Source organism: Chiroxiphia lanceolata, chromosome 10 (genome assembly GCF_009829145.1).
Source record: "Chiroxiphia lanceolata isolate bChiLan1 chromosome 10, bChiLan1.pri, whole genome shotgun sequence".
Taxonomy (NCBI): Eukaryota; Metazoa; Chordata; class Aves; order Passeriformes; family Pipridae; genus Chiroxiphia; species Chiroxiphia lanceolata.
In genome coordinates, this window is record NC_045646.1 from 22,061,040 (window position 1) to 22,080,073 (window position 19,034).

General features: G+C 52.3%; 1 protein-coding gene across 1 annotated transcript in view; it reads right to left on the reverse strand.

Moving 5' to 3' along the window:
• The window catches only part of EPHB1 (EPH receptor B1), a 77,958-nt gene that overhangs the window by 43,348 nt on the left and 15,576 nt on the right, over positions 1-19,034 (reverse strand). The window contains exons 2-3 of the mRNA XM_032697851.1: positions 10,487-10,551; positions 5,925-6,606 (exon numbers count right to left, since the gene is read on the reverse strand). Coding sequence (XP_032553742.1) covers positions 5,925-6,606; positions 10,487-10,551 — 747 coding nt within the window. The remainder of the gene's footprint in view (positions 1-5,924; positions 6,607-10,486; positions 10,552-19,034) is intronic.

Below are 19,034 nucleotides of genomic sequence, written 5' to 3' on the forward strand. Positions count from 1 at the left end.
AAAAAATGTTAACAAGGTTTTTGTGGACATTTTCCTTGCAAAATTATTAGGGAGGTTAATGGATGCCTTCATTAAGGCATAATTTAAGAAAAATCACACTTTTCCCTTTCTCTCTCTCTCCTGTTTTTTTTTTGGTGATTCCAATGTGTCTCCTCCACAGCGTGGCCATGGTAAAACTGGGCTGCCTGTTCCACCCAGTGGTGGAAGCAGGGAGATCGCTGCCAGGGAAAGGCAAAGCCCCTGCAACAAAGGGGAGCATCCCTCCATCCCTCCAGCATCACTGCCAGGATTTGGGAAGGGCTGGGAGAGCTGCCACTTCACAGCACACTCCAAGCAGGGGGAGAGGTTTGGGCTGACGCAGGGATGGGAGAGGGGCAGGAAACTTGATATTGTGCCAAAAAAAGAAAACAAAAGGGAAAAAAAAAGGGAGGAAAAGGCTCATTTTGAGCGGTGGAAGCTTGTGGCTCAGCTAAACCTGGAATAAAACACACCCTGGATAAGAGGAAAGCTTGAAATCCCACTTCTAGACCCACAGAGAAACATTTTCCCTGGAAAACCCCCTAAAGCACCGTGAGCACCAGCTGCAGAGACTCCCCTGCACCAGCTGCCAGGCAGAGACCCCGACGTGCATGAGCCGTGTGCCCACGGGAGCAGGTCGGGATGGAAAGGCTTTGGAACAAACTGGCTGACCTCGTACTGGCCCCCAGGAAAGAGCTTGAGGAACTCTGATGGTTTTTAAGCCCAATTATTTCATTTTTATCCTTAGGCTCCCCAGCCCCTGTAGCACCTGCCCTACTCTGTGACACTGCCGGCCCCATCCCGAGCCCTGCTAAGCCAAATCCAAGGGCAGGTGGAGGGAGAGAGGGGCAGGGCAAGTACTTTCTTTTTACCTCTTTGGTTTTCTGCTCCTGTTTCAGAGGAGAAAACGGGCCAGGGAAGCTGGAGTGAGATGCTGAAGTGGTGGAGAAGCAAGAAGCGGTAGGCTCAGCACAGAGGCTGGAAAGAAGATGATTCCCAAACACATGAAACCAGCAGCACGGAGAAAAATTAAAAGTAAGCCACCCTAAAAAGCAGAAAAAAAAGGGCCTTTCTGCAGCCCCTGCAATGCCTGGCCTGCTCACTCTGCCCCAGGCATCAGGAGCTGCAGAACCCTGGGATGAGATGGATACACCCCGAGGCACAGGGGAGCAGGCACCTGTGCCCCCATGACATCCCTGCCATTCACCCATGGGACAAAACCAACATCACCTTCACCACCTGAGAAAAACCTCTCCTAGGTGCCCCAAAATGGTACAGGGGCACCAGGCTGGACCACAGAGGTCCAGGCAAGGGCAAGGGCAAGGGCAAGGGCAAGGGCAAGGGCAAGGGCAAGGGCAAGGGCACAGCCAGAGATCAGAAAGACCCAGTTCTCAGCACAAGCAACAATTTGACTGTGAAAATTTGACATTTCCCTTGTTTTAAGTTGTTTCCCTGGTTAGCAAATTGTTCTACTGCTAATTACAAAACATTCATAATTAATATTTTAAAAAATCACTTTATAAACCCTATTGTTTCCAATCTTCGCTGATGGACAAGTAGAAGAAATCAATAATTATCACTAAGGCTGCTCAAAAGGAGAGGAGGACAATGGGGGACCAGTGTGAGGCTACTCACTCCTTGACATTCAACTGGTGGGATGCTTCCCCCCTACTGCCTCTTCCCAAATCCAGTCCTCCACACACAAGGTAGGAGGGAAGGACAAATGGAGAAAAAACAGAAACCAAAGGGATGAAGGAGACCAGAATAAATTCACACAGAGGTTTGGCAAAAGCTGGGCACAGCCCTGCACGTCAGTCGGCACATGGAAAAGGAGGGGGGGACCTGGATCCAGATGGGGTAGGGGATCATCCGCCTCATGGAAAGCCAGGGATTCCTGGGAGCAAGGATGCTCAAGGAGCAGCCTTTGCACCATGGGCATCGTAGCCCAGCTTTGTGCTTCTTTTGTGGGGGTTTGTTTAATTTTGCCCCCCTGCTGGCTCAGATTTCCAGCTGCTGGGAGCAAGCAGGCCGGCTGATTATCCCGAGCAGCGGCACCTTGGAGGCTCCTGAACATGCTATGACAGGAATCTGCCAGGAGGGGAAAATCAAAAGCAAGACAAGGCTGGGAAGCAGCAGGACTGCTCTCACACCCCTTCTCCCTGGACTTATAAATACCACATCAAAATTCAGCACAAAGCTGGTTTAGACCCAGACTTTTTCCTGCTCCGTGCACCTGAGTTAGTGCCTGGTACTGGGAAGGGCAGAGAAAGTCAGTGTGATTCCAGCAGACAAAAATACCCCCCTCCTCAAAGTCAAAAGGGATGAAAGCTGAGAGACGCCCGACTGCCAACATTCTAGTCAGGGGTTACCTCGCCATCATTAGGTTTCAGAGCCAAACACCAGCAGAGAGAGGATTTAATTACCTTCCTCGAGGAGAATAAGTGAAACCCACCCAGCATGCTCATCTCAAGGTTTCCCCTGCCATTCCAGTGATCTCTGCTCCCGCTTTTCCTCCCACCTCCTCCCCAGCAGGATGATGCATTGCCCCCTGACCACGCAAGGAAGCCATAAAGCAAGGCTGAGGGACGGGGCAGAGCAAGACAAATGGATTTAATATCAGCCCGACCGGAGCGTGGGCTATTGCACCAAATGAATTATTCATTTTGGATTCGACAGCAGCCTCCATTTCCCATTGACCCACCGCTCACATGGGCACGAGGTGCCCAAGAGGATGGGGCAGGCAGCCCACTGGGTTCTGGGGTCCAGCTGAGAGCTGTGCCAGGAGGTCTGTGCCAAACCCCACCCAGCCTGGGAGGGGAACAAATAACGGGGTAGATCAAGAAACACAACCCCCCTCCCTCCCACCTACCCCCTTCTTGGCGTGGTGGTGGAAACGGCCCCCATCCCTCTGACCCTAAAACATGAGGATAATCTCCCGTGGCTCCAATTCCCCCCAGTGAGGACGGCGTTGCGCCGGTGCCTCCCGCAAGCAGGTAAGTGCCGATAAAAGCCGGCGTTAATGACTCCCTGAGCGGCCCCAAGCTCTGCTGTCAGCACGAACCCACTCCGATCTAATGGCCCCATGACAGGCACAGCCTCTGCCCCAGGGGGGAGAGGGAGGAAAGGGAGCTGGGGGGAGCTAAACAATTCAACCCCGTTTTTTTCCCCCACCACGGAGGAATTAAGCCCATTTTCTCAGCCTTCGAATATTGTGGGATTTTCTTTATCGTTTTATTTTTCCTTGGTGACAATTCCCACTGGTTTGTTAAGCGGCTCATCTCGGGCTGATGAAGGCCTGGAGCAGATGTCAGGAGCGTGTGCTTCCCAGGAGCTCCCAGGGTGTGATCCTGGCAGCATCCCTGCGAGGAGAACCAGGCAGGGAACCCTTCAGAACACAAAGTCAAACAGAAAACCGAGGAATTATTCCTAAACTTTGCAATGTGCCACCTCCTGCCCACCAACCTCTGGGAAGGGGAGAGGTGGGCTCAGGTCTTCCCTAGCAATGTCCAAGGTCCACAGGGATACAAGGAGGAGCTTGATGGCCAACGAGCTACCAAGGAGCCAGAGTCAAATCCAAGGTCAGATTTTTACTCAAATGCAATTATAATTTTCCAAAAGCCCTAATGTAAGCCCCGGATTAAGCTTTTAGGAGAAGTTCTAGTGAAATTCCAGGGGCTGGTGTGCATATTGGATTTGGGTTCCTCACCACCATTGAGCAGGATTGTCAAATGTGCAGGTCCCACGTGCAATCCCAGCCTTTTCTCTGTCCTCCTGACATGGGAACTGGGAAATACTCTCACAGGATTGGGAAAGGGGAGTTTTTGGAGATCACCTCTGCCAACAAGCATTGTACCAGCACCTATGGGATCATCAAAACAGCATGGTCCTGTCATCACAGATGTGATTGGTGCCATTTAACCACCTGCTTGCTCTGCACCCACAGCATACTTCAGCGGCTTTCAGGACCCCCAATGCTGCCAGTCAATCCATAAAGGGTATTTGTACTCCCTTAGAGCTGCCAGGATCCCTAATTTTCCCCTCAAGGAGCCCAAATGCAAAGCATGCTCCCCATGCAAAGACAACATGCTCACCAGGAGCTCAGCAGTTTCTCCTTCGGCATCAACACTCCGGAGCAGTGGGAGCACAGCTGGAGACAGGCACTGCAGCACAGAAACCCCAACAAATCCCCAGCTTGCCAGGGTCTGCTCAGTGTAGCTTTGATGGCATGAACACATCACAGCCCTTGTGGGGTTTGCACAAGGAAAGGAAACAAAAAAAGCCACGGAGATGGTCTAACACCCACCCTCAGCAGGTTTGCTGCCATGCCTCTCATGTGCCCTGCTGTCCTTCATCCTCCACCCTGACCCAAATTACAAGCATTGAGTAGGTGCATCACACTCTTCCCAGGGTTTAGAAGCACTGACAACTTCAGCATCCTCCACCACCCCAACTGGGGGCGGATGGAAAGGTCAACACCACCAAAACCCGCCGCGGTTTTATGTTCTCACTGTTTCCCTACATTTCTGGCAAAATGACATTATTTCCCAATTCCAGTGTTTAGCTAAAACTAGTACTTGTTTTCCTATGATAAGAAAATGTCATTTTGCCATAAAACCATGTGCGTTTTCTGTTTGTTGATTCAACAGCAGAGGAGCATCTCGCCAGAAACGCTCCTGTTCACAGAGCCCTCCCTCTGACGGAGAGCTTCAGCTCCTCACGGGAATACACCATTTCCCAGTAGGAACAAAACCACCTCCAGGGTTAAACACAAAACCCAAAGGAATCCACCAGCAGTGCTGCTCAAGCAAGGATCCTGGTGGTTCACCAGTTGTCAGAGCCCTGGCACTGGAAGGCACCGCCATCCCCACCTCAGCCAGGTGGGAATGAGGTTTCTCACAGTGAAAACCTACACAAGTTCTCAGGTTTAAAGCAAACCAACAAACAAGTTTCTCCACAGCTTGAATCCCAGCTTTGCCATTTTCACATATCCAGAGTTACAGATGAAGAAGAAACACGGTGGTGGCCACCCCAAGGAGCATCACAGCCAAGCCTGGTGCTACACACGTTGCCACCACCTGCACTAAAAGAGGTCCAAGTCAAACCTCTTTCCACTACAAACCCAAAACCAGTCCTATAGCACTTTGACCTTCTCCTTCTCTCCAACCCTTCCTTGTCCTGGTGGTGCTGACCTTCTAGAACCTACTTGGGACTGATGAAACACAGTCAGCATCTCATGCAAAAATCCTTCTCATCTCTCCTTCCAAGCACCGTGCAAAACCAACACCTTAATTTGGGAGAGGAGAAGGAAAGGGCAGCCAATAGAAAAAAAAAATATAATCCTCCAGTGGTATTTGGGAAATATTCACCAGTGAAAGGAGATGAAAAGCAGGCAGCACTATTTTCATATTTATAACCCCGCGCTGCAGGACTCCAGCAGGCAGCAGCACACCGGCAGCGTGGCTGGGGGAACCCGACAAACCAGCAAACAAAGTCCCAATTAATGGCCAGGCTCAGAGCAGCTCCACCGCGGTCGGGCCCGGCGGCAGCTGCCCGGCTCCAGCGGCTGTGCCGGGGAAATAACGAGGCAGATGAAAGCGGCTCAGCCGGCGAGCGCCGCACTTTGAAGGCACCGGATCCTGGAGGCGGCTTCCAGCGGGAGGGCGGCGGAAGCGGCGCCGGCACCCGCAGCCTCGCCGAGACTGGCCACTGACCAGAGCACTCCAAGAAGCCACAAGTTGGCCACTGCTCCCCAATCCCTGCCTGGTCCCTGCAGTAAAACCACTTCAGGGCAGGGAAATGGCGCAGAGCCAGTTTCACAACAGTCATTGCTCCAAACAGCTTGTTTAGGGACAAATATTTTGTCTTAAAACCAACAAAAGCCCCCTGCTGCCCAAAGCCAACCTTACCTTTGCAAGCCACGTTGTTCTCCGGTTCGTAGCCAGCCTTGCAGGTGCAGCGGCCGATGGGGACCATCCACTCCCCGTCGCCGTTGCAGTACAGCTTGATGGGCACGTCCACCTCCTCGGCGTTGGGGATGCAGGTGCCCCGGGCGGTCACCAGGGACGTGCTCTCCGCTCCTGTCATCGTCTCCGGGAAGATGGCGAAGTTCTGCACCACGCTGGGGCACTTCTTGAAGAAGACCCTGACAGACAGCAGAGACATACAAGCCCCGTAGTCCTGGAAGGCCAGGTAAAAGCCATTGCGGGTCAGGGGCCCGAAACTTCTCACTTCTGTGTTCACCTTCATCAACCTGCCCCCAAAGTCCACCTGGGAGAAGCTCTCGTCAGCAGCGATGGTGTCCACTTTGAGGTAGGGTGCCTCTGTCCAGAAGGTGGACTTCTTGGTGGCAATGACAGAGTCTGTCTCGTAGTAGTAGAGGTTGAAGGTCTCCTTGCAGGAGCCGGGGACGTTGGGGAGGCTGCTGCAGTCCCGCACAGTGAAGCGCATCTCGGTGTAGATGCGGTGAGCGCCGCGCCGGTTGATGAACGTGGTGAGGAGCCAGTTGTTCTGGTTGGGCTCGAAGACGTTGCACACCTGGTACGTACGGATGGTGTTGAGGTTTTCGTCGTAGCCACTGACTTCTTCCCACTGCGGGATGGAGAAGGGAGAAGTGGTGAGAAGGAGGAAGAGGGACCTGCAGCGGCCTGTGAGCTGCGGAGATGCCACTGACCCTGCATTCGGCATTGGAATGACAATCCCAAAGCTCCAAAGGGGACTAGGAATGTGATTATGGACACACAATGTGGTGCACATGCAGAAACACCACCTGGGCCAGCACCAGAAGAAATTCTCACCCTTTTGCCCCTGCATGTTTCTCCCCACCGCTCCCAACCGATACTAAAACATCTCTTCCATGTAGGCAACTGCCTCAGTTGCCCTGAGAAGTAAACATGGGAAGAAAGATGGTCCAGGCACCTGGAGGTGGGAGGGAAGGCACTACACAAGGGTACAGCTTCATTAAAGCCCAAGTCAGCACGTGGACTGGAAAGCCTGACCCCAAGCTCCCGGCACAACGGGATCATTTCCCCCGGCAAAGAAAACTAACTAAATAAAACATTACTGCCGTGGAGAGAGGGAATATAGATTTGCAATTCGATTTATAGAAGGGCATTAATATAATCCAGGCTACAATTTCAATTAAGGGACAGCGGCAAACTGTGAATAGTCTATGATGGCATTAGAGTCCTACAGACAGATTTACAACCTCATAATCCATTCATTTTAACTAATCCATGTTTACAGTCTCCTCATAACAGCATTATTCATATGGCAATCTTTAGCAGGGCGCTCAGCATCAGGGATAATTTCCAGGGGCGATGTTAGAGCAGCACTCACGCCTGTGTTTACATGGGGGCACGGTGGGTGATGCCAACCTGCCCCATCACACGGAGTCCTGACGAGCTGATGCACCACAACCGACCATGAAATCTCACAGATTTTGCCCTCTTCCCTTTTCCATTAAACAACCACATTTCTCGACTCCTCCCCAAGCTTCCCCCCCTTGTAAACCACAGCCCTGATGTAACAAAATGCAGGTTTTAGTTGTGTTTTCAAAGCAGGGTCCTCTACACGCTGCCAACAAGTGCGGCAGAACATTCACTCCCGGGTCCACCTACTTGGCTCCACTAAGCTTAAACCAAGATCACAGCTCAAAGTTGCACACTGCTGTTAAGCCATGGTTACCACACCAGCAATACAGCCTCCTGCATCCAGCTGAGTGCTCTTCCTTCTCACCCCATGCTGTGAAAGCGCTGCAAAACCCCCTCTCCCCCCTGAACAAGGCGTGTGGATTCAATGCCCCTTCATTACCAGACACCTTTTCACAGCAGAAGCGGCGCAGTCCTCCCCGACCGAGGGGGTTGGCATTGTTTCCCGTTCCCACCCAGGCTTCCCACTGCAGCCCCACATCCAATTAACGCCAGAAAACGAGCTCTCTTCCAGCACTAACACCGTTCCCATGGCTATGCTGTCCTTGCCGTGGGAATCCTCCTTTTCATCCTCAAAACCCTCAGAGCCTCAAAGCTCAGAGCCAAAACCTGCCAGCGGACCCTGCTGCACTTCAGGGTTTCCTGCATTTAGGAACGACATGAAATGCCCCTTGGAAAACCCTCACTAGGGTTTAGGGCTGCCTTGGGCATCCTCTGGGTTGAGCCCTCCTGCAACCTGGCACGGAGAACAGCAGATCCCCGTGGCTGGAAAGCCCCACAGTGCCAGCAGCTGCTGCCACCGATGCTCTAACAGCGACAAATGCATCATTTTGATGAGATGCTACTAAATAATTCACAGGGAGCTGGGGATTAAGTCAATGTTGTTCTCTCTCTCCACTAAGATTTAAAGCACGTCCGTCAGGGAGAGCAGAAGAGCCCACATCCTGCCACAGCCCCTGCAGCCTGGCTGGCATCGTGCCCTGGCATAAACAGCAACATTCCCCAGGCCCCAAGAGGGCAAATCTGTGAGCTGGGGTGAACTGTGAGCTGGGAGCTCAGCACACACCAAGGGGAGATGCCACCACCCAAAAGGACACAAAGCCTGCACAGAGCCCATGCCAATGGCAACCACAGGGTCAGGAAAGCTGGCTCAACAAATCCCTGTGCCTCCAGCCCCAAGAGAGCTGAGAGGAGCCTGGGAGAAGGGGTTGATGCCCCAGCAGCAGCCAGGAGCCCCTCTCCCTGTCAGGAATAGTGTGGCAACAGGACCAGGGCAGTCACTGTCCCCCTGTGCTGGCCACTGGTGAGGCCCCACCTGGAATCCTGGGATCAGGTCTAGGCTCCTCACTACAAGAAGGACATGGAGGAGCTGGAGTGTGTCCAGGGAGGGAACAGAGCTAAGAAAGGGGTAGGAGCACCAGGAGCAGCTGAGGGAGATAGGGGGGCTCAGCCTGGAGAAAAGGAGGCTCAGGGGGGACCTTCTTCCTCTCTCCAACTCCCTGACAGAAGGGGGGAGCCGGGGGGGGTTGGGCTCTGCTCCCAGGGAACAAGGGACAGGAGGAGAGGGAACAGACTCAAGTTGTGTCAGAGGATGTTTAGGTTGGATACTAGGGAAAATTCCTTCCCAGAAAGGGTTGTCCAGCCCTGGCACAGCTGCCCAGGGCAGTGGTGGAGTCCCCATCCCTGAAAGGATTTAAAACCCATCTGGATGTGGCACCTGGGGACATGGGTAAGTGGTGGCCTTGCCAGTGCTGGGGGAGTGGTTGGACTTGATGGTTAGAAGGTTTTTCCAACCTGAAGGATTCCATGACTGTATGACTTTAAATAAAGGACTTGGCATTTTAAATACTTTGGGGAAGACCTAATACACACTCTTGTGACAGAGAAGCCTCACCAGGAACTCCCAAAGGAGCAAGAGTTGGATGGCTGCAGGCATGCACTGAGAGATGGAGGGATGCACATGGTGGGATGCAGGGATGGGGGCTGGGAAGGGGCTTCACTCTGCTGCTCTGCAGAGGGTGAGACCACCATGCCTTATAACACAAGCTCCCTGCCTGCCTTGCATGGGCTTTCAGCAACAGCAGCTGCAGGCAGCTATTTATATCCCATCTCCATCACCTGCACATGCCCCTCCTGCATTTTTCCAGCAATTTATCCAGGCTCAGATTATTTCCAAAGCAATGCAGTAGCAAAGCCCCTCATTTCAAGGGGCTCTGACGTGCCTGGAGTGGATTTTGTGCCCGGTGCATGTGTGGTTCAGCTTTGGTGATGGTGTGCAACCTCATTTCTTTTGAAGACCTGGTCAAGCCAGTCATACCCTAACAAAGAAGCAGCCTGGCATCCTTTCCACTCCAGTGCCACATCCTGGAGTCCCCAGGGATGGACCCTGCTGCTGCTCCAGCCTGCCTGTCCCACCGTGGTGACCATCCATCAGCTCACATCCTCTACCTCTGCTGCTCCTCTCCCCTCAGCTCCATCTCTCACTTTTTCTGCCAGCAGAATGTGAGTCAGGTTATTTTATGCTCCCATTTCTCAAAGGCTGATACTATATAAAAAAGATGTTTTAAGTGCCTCAGGGTGTTTTGTTCCTCATTACTTCATAAAAGTGACATTAATAGCCAAGGAAGAGCACTGCCGAGTGCAATTACGGATGATGTTCCAGGTATGAAAGCTGTTTTGAGCCTGCTAATGTTTCCTAATTACAAGCCTTTTGGCACAGGGAGAGGGAAGGCACGAGCAGGGGGCGGAGGGCAGCGATGGGGCTGGACCCATCACCGGGAAGGAGGACAGGAAGGGAAGGAGAGAGCACAGAGATGGAAGAAAGTTCCACCTTCACCGAGCCCCCGGGATCGGTTCAGGGAAAGGACGCTCAGCCCGGATCAGCCACGCAGCTCAGGACAGCAACAGGCCACCCCACACCAACCTGGTGTGTGTCACTGAGCTCCCACTGCAACTTCCCCAGTTTCCCACCACAAATAGCAGGGTTAAAAGCATGAATCCCACCAGACTATGTAAGGATCAGCTGTATGAGTGGCACTTACCCCCGAGGGTGGGTTGGCAGTCCAGCCCAGCTCGGCCGTCGCCGTCCGCGTATCCATCAAAGTTTCTGAGGAAACAGAAGAAACAGAAAGTTATTCCCAAAGGTTTTGGTTACATTAGGAGTACAGAGCAGCAGAAAAGCCTTCAGTTGCTTTCCCACAGCGAGCACGACATTGGAGTGCTCAGGAATCAAACAGCAGCAGCCCTAACATGTCTAATGGACACGGGACAGCTTCACTCCAGAGCAAAGAGTCCCAGCCTGAACCCAGCCCACACTGCCACCTCTGACCCTTCCACACCCAGGAAAGGAAAATACCATTACCAACTAAAAAAAAAACCCCTAAAAATGAAAGGATGCTGTATTTCATGGAGTCATATCATTTCCTACTTTTAGTCTTCAAAAAAAACTAAAAACCAACAGAACACAACAAGAATAATAGTGAGAGCAACACCATCTAGAAACAGATGGGGAAAACCCTCCAGGTTTTATTTATTTGTTTGCAGCAAGCAGACATGCAGATTAATTTCCTCGACTCCCATGTCCCCACCAAACGGGAGGAGGAGAAGTGCCGCTGGCACAGCCGAGCATCCCCCACCCCTCCCCTTCCCTCTGTGCTCCCAGGTACTCACGGCAGCTTCGCAGCGCCAGGAAAACGGGTGTGACCAGAGAAATAAAGGTCAGGAAATAAAAATCAGCCCAGGAATCTGACCTGCCGCCGGGCTGCTGCTTTTAATCTCTCCGCGCCTGCTCCAGCAATCACAAGCGGGAAACGAGACTCCCATTAATCTTCCGACCCCTCCCTTTGCCGGCTGCTCCGGGATGGGAAGCCGGAGAAGCGTGACCGGGAACTCCCCGCCCTGCCACGAGTGATAAACGCTCCCTCTCCCAAAATCCCCACCGGAGCTGCCGACCTGGCCTGGCTCCCGGGGGTGAGCACGGGCACCGGTGTAGAGAGAGCAAGGCAGCCCCTCCAGAGATGGAGAGAGAAGGGTCTGGAAGCTGGCAAAGCTTCTGCACCCCTAACTAGCCCCGGGATGCTGTCGTGGCACTGCCAGGGGGGTTCAAAACACACAGCTCTCCTTCTTTCCATGGTGCCAGGCTGTTCCTGCCCACAGTGCCCTCAGACAGGAGACATTTCACTCCTGCTCCCTACGGGAAACAGAAAAGCTTGGTGGCCTTCACGCTATCACAGGTCACTTTATACAGTTTCAGTCCCTTTCCATTTGGTAGAAGGCAGCTAAAAATGAGGCATCCCAGCTGCAACTGCTCCCCAGCCCTGAATCATGGAATCACAGAATGGTCTGGGTGGGAAGGGAACTTAAAGCTCATCTCATTTCAACCACAGGCAGGGACACCTTCCACTAGCCCAGATTGCTCCAAGCCCTGTCAAACCTGGCCTTGGACACTTCCAGGGATCCAGGGGCAGCCACAGCTTCTCTGGGCAGCCTGTGACAGGGCGTCCCCACCCTCACAGGGAAGAGTTTCTTCCCAATATCCCACCTAACCCTGCCCTCTGGCAGTGAAAAGCCATTCCCCCTTGTCCTGTCACTCCAGACCTCCTGCAAGTTTCTAATCCCATCACCTCCAAGCCTTCATTCCTTTCCAAACAGCCCAGCTTCTAATGAAACAGCCATTAATCCTTGCTACAGCCCTTCAAGTGAGCAGGCAGATATGTCCAAGCCTAAATGGAGGTAGAGGTGGAAGCGACTGGCCCTGCAAACATCTCCCAGTGCCCCCTGCCTGTTGGCTACATCAGGAGGATGCTCTGAGAGCCCCTAAAACCCTTGGTGTTCTCCCCCACAGGAAACAGGGTGTCCTGTTGTTGTGCCACACAGGGGAAACTGAGGCAGCAGAGAACAGGGTGGCACAGGGAGCGTGGCCCGGCTGGGACCGGGGCTGGCTCATCCACCCTGTGATAAATAAGGACACGCTCCCTTACAGGAAGGGCACTTCTCCCAAGGGTTTATTCAGAAAGGGTTTTCACTCCATCATCTCCCTTCCTGTTCCACGCACTTACAGCTTCCTTCCCCGGGGTTTGACAGAGGAATGTACTTTTGATAAAGAACAGCCGCCCTGTGGGACAGCAGCACGCGAGGACCAGCTCTGCTCCGAGGTGACATTCACCAGGACCCCTCTCAAAATCTCACCCCTTCCCTCCTCTTGTGTGCCTCCCCAAAGGCTCCACATTGTGCAAGGAAAGCAGGAAGGCACAGCAGCAATGCCGAAGCAGGAGACTTCAAAATAACTAAAGAAATAGAGAAATAAATCAACAATAAATGAATAAATGGAAAATAACTGTGGAAAAACTTTCACTTTGGATGCTTCTGGAGTCCTGAGGGGACTCTGTGGCCCGTTGCACAACAGGTAACAAACCCAGTTCTGGTGGCCAACACTTGTCCTTCCACAGCTCCATGTTTCCAAAGCCATTTGCACAGCAAAGGAAAAAGAGGGCTGACAGCCTGACCCTCTGAGGACCATCTCCTGCTCAGGTCCTGCCCTATCTCCCGACGACACTGCCACAGACAAGAAGATCCACAGCCCGGCAAAATGGTTGGTTTGGGGTTTTTTTGTTAGATAAAATAAAATGGTTAAATCACCCCCTCCAGCTCAAATTCCTGCTGAGCTCACCCAACCCTGTGACTGCAGAGGTACTGGCACCAGAAGGACTCAGCTCAGCAACTTCCCATTGACCTCTCCTATTTCCTCTTGGAGGAAACCTTCATTTTCTGGGATGTAAAAGTGACACCATGACCTCAGTGGGACATTTATGGACAGGCTTCTCGGGGCTAAGGCTGCTGAGCACCCTCCTTCAGCAGAGGAGGGTTTGCAGATCCCAAGTTCTCACAGAGAAATGGGGGACAAAACAGGGACCCCAGCACTCACATCTGCAAAATATCCCTACAGGTGTGGGGACACAGGGATCCAACCCCCCAGACCATCCACCACTTGGGAGCAGGCAAAGGAGGGGCAGGCAGGGAAATCCTTTGCTCTGCCTGCTAACAAGGGGATTAGTGCAGATCAGTGCCTGAGCACCCTTAATGAGCGGAGAAGCCACATGGACACCTTGCACCTCTCCTCCCACCTGCCTCCTCCTTCCATGAGGACCAGTCCTCATTATTTGGCACTGGACATTAATTAAATCCCAACAGTGCAGGGGTACATCATCTCCCCGTGCCCCGGCATCGTTAACCACACCAGGTGATCCACATGCTGCCTGCCCACCTGGATCAGCCAGTCCCACCAGGCAGGCTCCGTGCCCAAGTCACTGCCATCCCCTCACCTGCTCAAGGCTCTCCAGCAACTCCTTCCACGCCTGCCCACCCACACGTGGGCACAGCAGGTGCCATGGGGATGCTCTGCGAGGAGGGAGCTCAAGGCACTCGCTGGGAGAAGTGTGTGGGATCTGTGGCTCCACTGCCCAGGCTGTAATGGCCAAAGCCCTCATTAGGGAGAAGAGGAGCTCTGCTACCGAGAGCTGAGCTCTCTTAGAGTGAAGAATCTTCAGCTGTATACAGTAGATTTTCTTTAATGGACACATTACTTTAAACTAAGCCTTCACCATCTGTTCCAGTCCCTAATTATCAATACAAAAACAAACGTCTACTCACAATTACACTCGTAACAAGTAAAGATGCCAGCAATTAGAATGCACCAGCATCCCCGCGCCAAGCAGCACATCCATCTGGGATGGCACTCCCGTGATCCAGGCAGGGAGGACTCGCTGCTGTCCCGGGCTCCCCACACCCTCCCTGCAAACCTGCCCACAGCCAGTGCCCGCGGCGGGATGAGCCGCGTCTCAGAGGAGCGAAGGATGGGCTGGCATCATTCCAACAGCCGGGGAAAAAACAAGTTATTTGGGCGAGAGTAGCCTTCATCTCGCACCAGCTGGTCTTGCCAACCACCCTTCCCAGCAGGATCGAAGCCTCTTCCAGAAAAAGCTTTCTGGACTGTCCGAAACGAAGCAGAACTTATTTCCCGAAATCCCCAGCCTGAAACCCACATTTCAGACCTCCCCAGAGCGGGTCGTGCTGTGAGTAGGTGTGACTTCTCCCTGGCAGGGAGTGGGGTCTGGTTATGGGCACACACACAGAGACAAGGAGGCCAGACCAAACCAACCCAACTTGATCACGTTTTGACACTGCCAACTGGAAAGAAGGAGATACAACAACAAATTTTCTGCTCAGAGAGGCCACAAAGAAACTTCTACGAGTGCATCACTCCTCAATAACTGCCTCAGGGACATGGTCCCTCTCCCAAAGCAAGGAACAGCAGCTCCCTCGCTCCTGCAAGGAGATAATGGCAGGAAGCAGCCTAAGGCACTTCAAAGCAAATGCTTGGGCATCTGCAGAGAGACACAGGCATGTCTAAAACAACCAAGAGGAAAAAGATAGAAATTAAGCAAAATAAGGAGAGAGGAGGCTTGATAACAACAGATGGGTAGAGGGAGATTTGGAAAGGATGCCAGCTGCTGGAAATAAGCCCCCTGAGATGCGTGGGGAGCAGAGAGGTGCATGCCCATAGCTGAGCCTTCAGAGATGGGAGGGCAGCCGTGGAGCAAGGGGCAGGGGGCTCAGGTCTGAGGTCCAGAGGGGCAGAGGATGCTCCACAGGTGAGATCTTTGGAGACTCATCCTGATGTCCCTCAGCAAGTGTCAGTGGGGTCAGCACACGGTCCAGCCCCAGAGCACAGCCCCTGGGCAGCCCCAGCCCCACAGCACGATTTTCGGGAGGGGAACAATAGCAGGACTTCTTTTCCATAGGGAAAGCACCACATTTTCCCCTCCATTTCATGCTTGTACATGCCAGGCTTGCTTCCTACCCCCTCCTTCTCTCCCAAGAGCTTCAGCAAAATCAGCCCAAGGCAAACGCACAGCTTGGGAAGCTTCTGTCCAAGTTTGGTGACATTACCAGAGAAAGGGAATGATAGGGAAACAGAGCCAAGACGCTTTATTCCAAAGCCTAGTGCTAAATAACTTTAACTGCCATGATATCATGAGCTCTGCCTTCCCGTGGCTGTCAGGACTTCAAGCCCAGCCCAGGTTGCATCATGGCTTCCATCACCATTCCATCACGCCTCTCGATGCCAGTGGAAGGAAAGTCCCACAGGCATCACAGGAATAATTTCGATTTAATTCTCACTGTTACCCACTGATGAAATTATCCTCTACTCTGTTCTGGTGAGATCCCACCTGGGGCACTGCATCCAGCCCTGGGGTCCTCAGCACAGGAAGGACCTGTTGGAGCAAGTCCAGGGGAGGCCATGGAGATGATCAGAGGGATGGACCACCTCTGCTATGAGGAAAGGCTGAGAGAATTGGGATTGTTCAGCACCTAAAGAGGCTCCAAGAGAGCTGGAGAGGAACTGTGGACAAGGGTCTGGAGTGACAGGACAAGCAGGAATGGCTTCAAACTGAAAAAGTGCATATTCAGACTGGATATTAAGAAGTTCTTCCCTGTGAGGCTGGTGAGAACCTGGCACAGGCTGCCCAGAGAAGCTGTGGCTGCCCCATCCCTGGAAGCATCCAAGGCCAGGTTGGATGGGGCTTGGAGCAACCTGGGACAGTGGAAGGTGTCCTTGCCTATGGCAGGGGGTGGAGCAAGATGAGTTTTTAAGTTCCCTTCCAACCCAAACCATTCTGTGGTTCTACGGAAAGGCTCGAGCACACACCAGGAGGTTGCCTGAGTAATTCCAGGTTATGACCACACTTCTGACCGTAACATCCCACGGACACCGTCCACGTTTGCCTGCGCAAGTTTTTCTTATATTCTGAAATTCAGACTAAGCTGGGAAAGAAAGCAGGAACACAAAATCTACGTAGCTCTGTTGGAGGGATCAAGCTGCTAGGCACACACCCCACCCAAAAAGTCTCTTTTACTGGAGGACTCTCCATTTGATTCTTGCTCGGAATTGTGAGGGAGCGGCATCTCCCAGATGGTTTAATTACAGCGCTGGAGAGGTGGGCAAGGCACAAGCAGGACCAGCCTCAGCCCTTACTGCTGCTCTTCACAGTTCCCTGAGAGCACCAGCTTCTGAAAGAGCCTCTTCCAGCACCTACACATTTTCAATCAAAAATATTACAGCAACAACTAATTACGTCCCATCATTCCCAGGGCTCTCTGCCTTTAATGGTGCATTTTGCTGCTACAGAACGACGGCGGAACGGCTCTGGAAGTGCATAACGAGCTCTCCCCATCAATCTCCCGCGGGTTCGTTATGAAGGATTACCCGACGAGTAACAAGCCCAGGAGAGCAGGGAGAGGATGTGCTAAACAACAACAAGCCAACACGAAATATCATCTTCCTGTACTTTGAGGGTCTGTGGGAACCTCCTGGGGGAGAGGAGCAGCAAAGACACCTCAGCCGTCGCCAGCACGAGGAGATCTGCGGCGGCCAAAAAAAAACCCCTCGCTTTGGGCTGGAAAGGGAAAGAATTTATATCCATGAGCCGAGGAGGAGCGTGCTGTGTCAATTTGTGACGGGATGCATTAAGCTGCGGCTGCACAGCACAGTCCGGGATCTCCTCCGGGATCTCCCGTCAATGGCATGGATTTCAGTGTGCAGTGAAGATGCATCGCAGCGGGGCAGGCGATAACTTAATGAAGCTCAGATTTGGGGGTGTTTGCTCAGCAACTACATAACAACTTTATCAATAAAGCGCTGCCTGCTGCGACTGCGGGATGAGACGCTCTAATTACACGCAGCAAACACTTGCCCACGTCAGGATACACCAAATTTTAATACGCTGGTTGTTGATGCGCCCGAAAGTGCCAAATAAAACACCTTCTTCCATTTTTGCAAGCGAAAAACCCCAAAGCAAAACCCCAGCCTAAAAAGTTCAGGAGGTGATGCAAAGTTGGGAGCGTAAGGACCGAGCCCTGTCTACAACACTCACTCCACCTTCAGGCCCAGCCCCAGCATCTCCCCTTGGTTTTCACGCTCCAAAGGGAATTGACCCAACGCGGGTACGTGGTGTTGGACAAGCTCAGCCGAAGCCATACAATCCATTTATCATAATCCTACCGAGGAGAGAGAGACAGTAAATCAAAGAGACAACCCGCCTGTGAATAAATTACTGGGGGGAGGGAGACAGAGGAGAGGGATAGAGAGGAAAAGAGAAAGAACTGCAGAGGGAGAGATAAGAGAAAGGGAAGGAAATGACAGAGAATTGCCCAAAAACGCACTCATCACGGAAAAAAAAACAAACAAAGGGGACCAAATCAAATGGAAAGATAAGAGAGGGAAGATAGAGCTTTCAATACCTTTTGTTTTCCAAATTGCAAACCTATTTTTGAAGATTTGAGAACAAGTTTCCAAACATAAGGAGCTCATTTGCTCACGACAGTCAGCTGCTGATATCATACTTTTTATAATTGCACACAGGCCACGGATTCCCAAAATCCACACATAGCATACGCACAGATCACAGTCATACATCATCATTTACAGCTTGGCAACTCGAAGTCAAGCAGCACCAAGGGCTGAGAGTGCACTTTAATGAACGCTCTGGCCCGCCAGGACAGACCCAGCCACCCCAGGAGCACAGCTCCTCCACCACGCCACTGCCAGGGGAGGGATCCAGAACAATGTCACTATGCATTTAAATCCTCATCTTTGCTCTCTCGAGGCTGGGTAGCCAGCAAACATCTCTGAACGCTGCAGCCTGCCCCGAAAATCACCATATGTCAAGCTTGGCAGTTACTCATTTCATCCTCCACAAGATGTGGAAGAGGAACTCAGCCAAGCAGGGGTGGGCAGAGGCTTTCCCAGAAACCTTAACCTCCAAAAAGCTTTCAAGGCTGCCCAGGAGAAGTGGCAGCTTCCAACTCAAGATCCAGCTAAGGGGTGTGAGAAGGTCTGGCTTGAATGAAGGTTGGGGAAGAGCAATCGTGTGCTCTTCAGCATCCACCTTATCACCATCCAGGAGCACATGGCAAAGCAGACGAAGGCTGAAGGTCGGGTGCCTGAGGTCCTTTTGTGCCTTGTCGTGCCGTTGGGTGGCTTTGGCACAAACTGGGCACAGCAGCATCACATCATGGACTCCTTGGGTGGAGACCAGCTGGCTTGGATAACCACCTCACCAGCCAAGAGAGTCAGGAGGATCCAGAATCCCAAACCTTCACATATCCCAGAGGAGTACAGAGTCTCAAGGATAAACCAAACGTTATTGGGTAGTGATGTCAACAACTGACTATTTTCCACTACTGCTTTTCCGTAGCTCACTTCTTGGTCAACCACCCACATACTCACACCGGCTGCACGTGGTGTGCTCCAGCCAGGCTCGATGGAAGTGAGCTTTCCCAAGAGAAGGACATCCTGCCAGGAGCTCTTCTCTTGGGAAACTTGATCTTCATCATACTACCAGAAAGCAAGGAACTCCGAAAAGAAGTGAAAAAAATAATAAACAAGGGCAGTGTTTGAGATTTCACAGACAAGGGCCATTGAAGCCTAACAAGTTCCATGGAGTGGGCTCCTTATCAGCTGGGATTCCCTTGGAAATTATTGCCTCTAAATACAGAATTAGTCGCCTGAGAAGACAGAGCAACCCTAAA